We start from the raw sequence: 7,394 nt of genomic DNA on the forward strand, positions 1-7,394 counted from the left end.
CGTTTGCAGAAACAATAAGAACGAACTACATCGCTAGGAATCGCCAAACACACCATGGTGAGCGTGGCTAGGAAAGCAAATGGGCCGAGCCCAACTATCGAGCCTGTTTTGGGCTGGGCCAGTAGGAAATGGCATTCTTCATTTCCCGCATTAGTTAGTTTGTTTGTTTCTGTTGTTTCTTTTTTCAATTTCATTTATATTTCAAATTATTTTAAACATATATGTTTCAGAAATTAATTTATTTGATTTTTTTAAATGGACGTCATGCATTAAAAAAGTTTGTTAAAGATGAAAATATGTCGAAAATTTTCAACAAATGTTTGTGCTATTTAAAAACTATTCACAAGTTTAAAATTTTGTCCATGATATTTTTAGAATTTTTTCAAAAAGTATAATAAATTGTTTGTGTAATTTGTAATAAAATGTATATACCTGTCAAAAAACTGTTCATGGCACTTGAAAATGTTTGCACATTTAAAAGTATGTTTCATTAAATTTAAAAAATTATGCAGTTTAGGAAAAAGTTCATAACATACAAAAAATGTTCATACCATATAAAAACGGTCTAGCATTTATTAATTGTTTGCGCATTGTAATAAAGAAATCATGACATTAAAAAAGTGTTCAACATGTGTTAAAAAATGCTCACTGTGTATTAAAAAAATGTTGTATGTGCATTTTTTAAATGTGCAACACGTATTCCATTAAATTGTTCAACATGTATTTGAAAAAACACGTATCTAAAAATGTTTAACATGTATATGGAAATGTTCAACGTGTATTAAATAAAAAGTGAACATGTCTTTGAAAATGAATAAAACAAAAATGAATGAAAAACATAAATAAGAAAACCGCTAAAAACCAACAGAGAAAAGCACAAAAAAGAAAATAATAATGGAGAAATTGCATGAAATCTTCCTAAAAACCGGCAAACCTAGTTGGAAGGTTCTGCCAATTGCTGGTTGGAATCTTCACAAAACCGCTCCTCGGCCCAGAGCACACTTTCAGTGCACGGCGGCATTGGCGCACTTTATCCACGCCGTGCGCTGCATGCATCGTGATTGGGCCAATGAGCGACAACGTGTAATATGGAGCAATAAGTGGAACATGTACTACGCGCTTGCAGTAGCTATTGGGTTGGGTTACGGTCCAGTATCTCGGGTGCTATGCCCACGAATCCTATGTCACATGTCCCAAATTTCTTAGCTCGTGACCGAACTGAGACCAGATCCCTTTCCATGACGTACGTTGTATAGGCGTATAGCACAACTTGTTGTGCCCGAGCAAGTGGAGTGCATGCAAATGGGGGTAGGTCCAGCATAAACATTGTCGACAATAGCCAGCCAGGCCGTGATAGTGGACCTCGAAACAAAAAGCTACCAGGTCTTCCAGTAAAATGTACTAACTGGCTCCAGCTGTGGCGAGTAGGGCCAGGTTGCCAGTGTGCATGCATGCATGGAGCGCGTGCGAAGACTTGGGTGTTTACCAGCTGATTGGTTCGGTCTGCACGACGAGCATGCAACTTATTTTGGCCGTGGGTACATTTCTCATATGCTGACTGAAGATGTCTATCAAACTACAATGTTTACAGTTGCTCTGTTGTGCTGCATTGCCTTGTAAGGTGCGTCCGATTTGTTATCCTCAAGCTTCATGATGTCTTGGAGGGTGCCTCAGCGAAAAGAAGATATGTTTCCCTGGAAGATAATTCCATACCGGTATGATTAAATGTGTTTCTTACAAACGATTGAAGAGTTGTTCTAGTATACAAACCTTCGTGGTCAGGCTTCGCAATGTCTCGCCGTCATAGTGGATTGCCATGAATAATGAATATATGCCAGACTGTTCACTGAAGATGATAGCAAAATATGTTAACTTCTTGTGACATGAATATAAGGATGATGATAAGTATATCTATTGAAGATCAGAAAAGTTTAAACAAACCTTACAGTTTTGTCTATCAGCAAAGTAGGATACTCTCTGGTCCATCCATTAGGGGTGCAAGGCCAACTTGAGAAGATAGATTCCACACATCTGATGCATATATAAGAGCAAACATAGGAATGTACCGTAAAGTTTGGCTCGATGAACTTTCACCAAATTGCAAAATCTCGATCTTTTGAATTGGCCCGTTCGATCTGTGCTAATCGACGAACAATGAGGGTCACACATTCATGGCTTATAGCCTGTTTGCCGATGATCTGGTCATGTAGAATATCCCCCCTCAATATCAATAGCCTGAGCGTAGGGTGCTCGATCCATATCTTGGTATACAAGAAGGAAGGTGGAGGAAGCATGAGTTAAACAGTATGATGAACATCACATGTTTATGTTCTCTGCATGTATATTACCTAGACATGCTGTCCTCCAGGTCATTTGATATGCAGAATGCAATGATTTTGCTTGAATCGGCCGGGGGGTGTGGCGTTGAAGTGGAAGACCATGGGTCTGACACAAATGATTTGCATGATAAATCTATGGCGGGCGGGGCCGTGGCTGTTAACTGTGAGAAACAAACTCCTGTGCAATCCTCGTAAGAAAGTACGATACTGGAAAAAAGATGATCATTGTAGTAAACAAGGCTCATTAGGTCAGCGGAAGATTCGGTGCCCCTATCTGGTCTAGCCTGTGACACTGATAGATTGTCGTGGTTGCCGTCATGAACAAAACTGCCTGGTTGGTTATTCTTGTGCTTCTTGTTTTGGCCTGAGATAGGGTAGAAAATGCGTTGAGTTTAGGAAATTGTTGCGGGCTTAGATATACCGGTATATATAGAGAGAAAATAACAATACCGATGTGGGTGTCATCCACAATATTATAACTGCTGTGTACATATACCCGTTTCCAAGCTTGATGAACATGTCCAGTGGAGCTATATGCTGTTAAATGGTTGAAGCGGAACTTATAAGCATTCACAAAAATGGCTAATATCAGAAAGACGGGTGAGGATTTTAAATTGATGACAAGAGACAACCTTCGCTGTCAGAAAGATCCTCCTGTTGTCCAAGCTTTTCATTGCCCATTCCTTGACCTGTTTTGCTTGCCAATGATGAGTTACATGAAAAGGTCTAGAGCTAAAATTGTTATAACCGTAAGAGAATAATTGATTTGATGAGACTACATGCTGTGTTGTTGTCTACCAAACGGCATGTCGTTAGACCAGCTAGTTGGCAACATATACATCTGCTCGACAAACATCCAGCTAGCTCGTCAAGAAATTTTAGCATGTCAATTTGGGTGGTGTGTCGTATCTCGGTCATGTTTGCCATAAGCCTGGTGTTGTGCTCCTTCAGAACGATTCCAATGAGGTCATCTGCCTGCATGAAAAACATGAAAACTTTGAACATGGCTACAAATTAAACTTCTTCCTACATCTAATATATTAAGGGTTAAATCTGATGTGGTACCATGTTTGGGTACTTCCGTCCCATTATGTTCGCAAACTCTACAGGTCCAATAGAGCTTCGTGGCTTAATCTTATTAGCAGCGTGAACCGGGAACTTCAAATAGGAAGGGGCGCAAATGTTGTTTGTGATCTGGTTGGGATGGTGAACTTTTAACTTGGCCACCTGGTTGAGAACACACTGTAAAACAAAATTGGGTAAGGGTAATGGGAAAAAAATTAAGTGCGGGCATATGAGAGAATTGAATGATGTTGAGTAGTAATTCTTTTGAGATTACTTCTAAACCAGCATAAATAACTTCTTGTCCTTGGTGGGATGTAATTGAGTCAATTGCCTTCTTAACTAACTCATGATCGAAAACTTTGACACGGGGGAGGATATTCTGTGCGATGTGCCTGCTCGATTTTTCGATCTTGTCCAAAGCAATTACCCGAGTGCAAAAAAATCATCAGAACAACATGGCAATAAAAATGTTGTACAGAAAAATAATGTTGATCAGTTTGTTCAGCATGAAAACCTGGAGGAGAAGGTGGCATCCAACTATGTGAATTGTGCTGTTGCCATTGGCGATGCCGGATTTGATCTTTAACGCCTTCCATCAAACTGTCCTTGACTAACCTACACCGGTTGTAGGAATTGATCTTTGACGAAACAACAAAAGCTGCCCAGTAATCAACGCTAGTATAATCGTGCTTGGCGCATGGGTTTAGGACATGACCAACTGAGAAAATTACAAATGCTATCTTAAAGCATTCACATTCAACTTTGCTTGAATTCTCATCTAGTTGTTTTGATAAAATAAATTCAGCGGCCTTCAAACTATGCATGCCTTTTGTGCTAATGGTTGAAGCCAGTCTGCTGAATTCCAAGCAAACTTTAGAAAGATCTGAATGTCCTGGAGGAATGATCCTACTTCCCTATGGCAACCCGAATACATCGTTTACGTCTTGGTCAGTGATTGGAATTTTCCTTGACTGATCCAATTCTAATACATATTGATCTGGATCTACTCTGAACATCAACGACGAGATGAATTTCAAATTCAGCTTGTGTGTGATTTTCAAATACACCAGCTCTCCAAATCCAGTCTCAGTCACGAGCCCGCACTTGAAGTTACTAAACTGGGATACCACGCAACAAAACTTCTAAATTGATATGCGAGAAGTAAGAGTTGCATCGGCTAGTGTGTTCCTGGATGAATCTTCGGCTCTGTCAGATATTGGGCTCGCTACAATGTCGGTGGGTGGCTCTCTACCGACGTTGCTGCTGTTGGACATCGTTCTAACACTGTACGATCTGCCGATGTGAGACAACATCTTAGATAAACAGCGAGAAAAAGGGATAATACTGAGAAAGTGATAAGGCAACACAATCAATACAGTAAGATTGCAATCAGGGCCTAGCTATGTGCAACCAGGGATCCGATGCATACTAATATAAAAATGGAGATCGATTTGTGGATCTGAGACAAATTCAAGGGCAATACTGCTGATGAAATTCTTAATTTCCATACCTGGAGCCGAGGCAATGGGACTAAAGGCATCTGAGATATTGGAGGACTGGGCGCCAAGGATAGCTTGAGTGCCAGCGATGGGGGGCAGTCGGCAAAACTTGGGAGCTTGATCTGCGCCGCCGTCGTGAGCGTTCCTCGTAGGTGAAAGGTGGGGGGGACAGTAAATGGTTTGCCTGTGTGTGGGGCTAAGATGATACAGGCTATCTGAATCAAAACAGTGGCTTATAGTGGTACGTACCGGGCCATTTGTCTTGGCAATTAGAATCTCTAATCGTTAGTAGACGAAATTAATTAGTTTAATAAACTAAAACTGTCAGCATAATTGTTGGGATATAATTATTGGGTATGACCCGCCCAGGAGGGGCCGGGTCATACCACTGGCGGTTCATAATGACAAGACCAATGAAGATGTTGAAGATGGTGATTCACGAAGCAGGATAACTGAAGGCCCAAAACCCAAGGCGACTTGAGGCCAACGAATGTAAACTGCCATATGTTAACTTGTATGTTAAGGAAAGTATAGATTCTGTCACCAAGCCGGACACGTTGTGTATAAGCCGGCCGGGACTCTATAGGCCGCCAGGCATCGGCCTATGTATATAAAGGGGTGACCCGGCGGGGGTTTATGGCAAGAAAACAAGAGATCGAGAACTAGGTCAAGCGTATTCGCTCCCTGGTTATCGAAACCCAAACAATACCACCTCAAACTGGATTAGGCCTTTACCTTCACCGCAAGGGGCCGAACCAGTATAAACTCTCTATGTCCTTTGTCTCATTTAACCCCATTAACCTAACCTAGTTGCGATGGCTCCACGACAAATCCTTCCGCTAGGACATCTGCCGTGACGATTCCACGGCAGTTGGCGCCCACCATGGGGCCAACGCACGGTGGTTTCAAGTTCTTACAGGGCAGCTTCGAAGGGATCAAGGGATATGCTGTGGGCTGGATGACCAAGAGTCATTGCGGCAAGCTCTACATCGATGATGCAGGTTGGGGCCCCGAGGGCGGCTCAATTGAGTACGGCTACCGGGTCCCCTTCGGTGGAATCCACGTCTTCATCGGCAAGATTGGTGAACCGGGACCTGAGCCGGACACCTGCACCGACATCCTCGAGATGGCTTAGCGTGCGCGACCCACCCGAGTTCAACCCGCCATGAAGCGTGCCTTTGTTGGTTTCATCCATGGGGCAGAAATTGAAGACCGATAGGTGTCTGGTGGTGAGACGACCATCTATTCTGATGGTGAGTCATCCACGGGCAAGACCAATTCATCGTATCAACTGCAAGACGACCGGTTTGGGGGCTATTCCGATGGTGACAGTATTCCGGACCCCTACGAGCCGCCGAACAGGGTTGCGATCTTCATGGCCGGCACACAACCGGCGCTTGGTTCAACAACCGCCGCGGCTATGACCTCCAGTTCAATGGCTGCGGTGGCGACGGCTGGTGCTAGCGGCTCTGCGCGCCCGCCGGCTCCAGTTCTCACAGAATTGTTAGAGGCTCTGGCGACTCTGATGGGGTTGGAAGTAACCCCGGACAACCAGAACAGCACAAGGTGGATGTGGATAAGCTGCGAGATGAGATAGCTCAAGCCAAGGAAGAGCTGGCGGCTGAGAACTCTAGGATGGCTGCAGAACGGGCTGTCTTGGATGCTCAGGCACAGCGGATCCAAGCGGATTCCTTTCGGCCCACGTTGGATCAGAACGCTTCAAATGAAGTCATGAGGAGGAGACACCAGAGTCATGTGCCCCCGGTTTATGAGCCGAGAAACCTCTTCAACACGCCTGTAGCAGGGACCAGTGACCCTCCGGTGGTAAACCGGACGGTTGAAGTGCCTGCGGCTGGAGCGCCGGTTCAGCCACGCATGATGGGCTCTCCACGTGTGAATAATACCCCGCCTCAGCATGTTTCGACGCCACCGGGTCATTATTGTAACCCTTTGGACAATATGATTGCTGCGGCAACGCGATTGGTGGCTGTACTAGTTGAAGGCGAGTCTCCAACAACGATAGAGACACGACGGGCCAGGGAACTTCTTCAGACAGCCATGGCTTAGCAGGCGGCTTATTCTTATAGTCGCGAGCGAATTCACTCAACCCCTCGTCCAAGCCGGAGTTACAACAGGCACATTGATTCACCGGCAGTTTCAAGCACTGAACGGCGCCGCAACCAGCCTCGTGAGAATGACCCAACGCATGGTGTTGCCAATGCACAGACTTTGGTAGATCAAGGCAGAGCGCATCGGGAGGCCAATCTGGCGGCTCAACAAACGGCTCATCAGCGTTCTCCAGTTTATCCGTCAACTTCAATGGAGGCAGGCGTGACCTCTAGAACCTTGGGTGTGCCATGTTTAGTTCCGACTATACGTAATGAGTGTTTGCCCAAGGATTTTAAGGGTCCTCGTAAGGTGCCTAATTACACAGCAGCTCAACCCCCTGAAGCTTGGGTTGAAATTTACGAGATGGCAATGGAGCTGCTGG

General features: G+C 44.4%; 1 protein-coding gene across 5 annotated transcripts; it reads right to left on the minus strand.

The window, feature by feature from the left end:
- Positions 1-1,210: 1,210 nt before the first annotated feature.
- On the minus strand, positions 1,211-5,127 carry LOC125518753 (uncharacterized). 5 transcript variants are annotated; one of them, XM_087535689.1, is made up of 11 exons: positions 4,915-5,127; positions 3,919-4,019; positions 3,679-3,813; positions 3,405-3,581; positions 3,119-3,314; positions 2,972-3,028; positions 2,790-2,876; positions 2,349-2,703; positions 1,942-2,261; positions 1,771-1,846; positions 1,211-1,694 (listed from the first exon to the last, which is right to left on the minus strand). In XM_087535689.1, the coding sequence occupies exons 4-9, from the start codon at positions 3,426-3,428 to the stop codon at positions 2,228-2,230; spliced, it is 753 nt and encodes a 250-aa protein (XP_087391815.1). In that variant the 5' UTR covers positions 3,429-3,581; positions 3,679-3,813; positions 3,919-4,019; positions 4,915-5,127; the 3' UTR covers positions 1,211-1,694; positions 1,771-1,846; positions 1,942-2,227. The 5 variants fall into 5 exon arrangements, 4 of the variants coding, with proteins under 4 accessions (XP_087391815.1, XP_087391814.1, XP_087391813.1 ...); XM_087535688.1 differs by having other exon boundaries at positions 3,919-4,697; XR_015610953.1 differs by having other exon boundaries at positions 2,972-3,314; positions 3,919-4,697.
- Between the last annotated feature and the right edge of the window lie 2,267 nt (positions 5,128-7,394).

This window comes from Triticum urartu, chromosome 7A, assembly GCF_056163025.1.
Source record: "Triticum urartu cultivar PI428250 chromosome 7A, HENAU_Tu73, whole genome shotgun sequence".
Lineage (NCBI taxonomy): Eukaryota > Viridiplantae > Streptophyta > Magnoliopsida > Poales > Poaceae > Triticum > Triticum urartu.

What these genes read in the sequence shown, in the direction of transcription:
- LOC125518753 (XM_087535687.1), bottom strand. Translation starts at nt 4,944, where the DNA reads ATGCCTTTAGTCCCATTGCCTCGGCTCCAG. An exon ending in TCCCATTGCCTCGGCTCCAG is followed by an intron (nt 3,582 to 4,914) that starts GTATGGAAATTA and finishes TTTGTTTTACAG; the next exon opens with TGTGTTCTCAACCAGGTGGC. An exon ending in GGTAGACAACAACACAGCAT is followed by an intron (nt 3,029 to 3,118) that starts GTAGTCTCATCA and finishes CAAGCAAAACAG; the next exon opens with GTCAAGGAATGGGCAATGAA.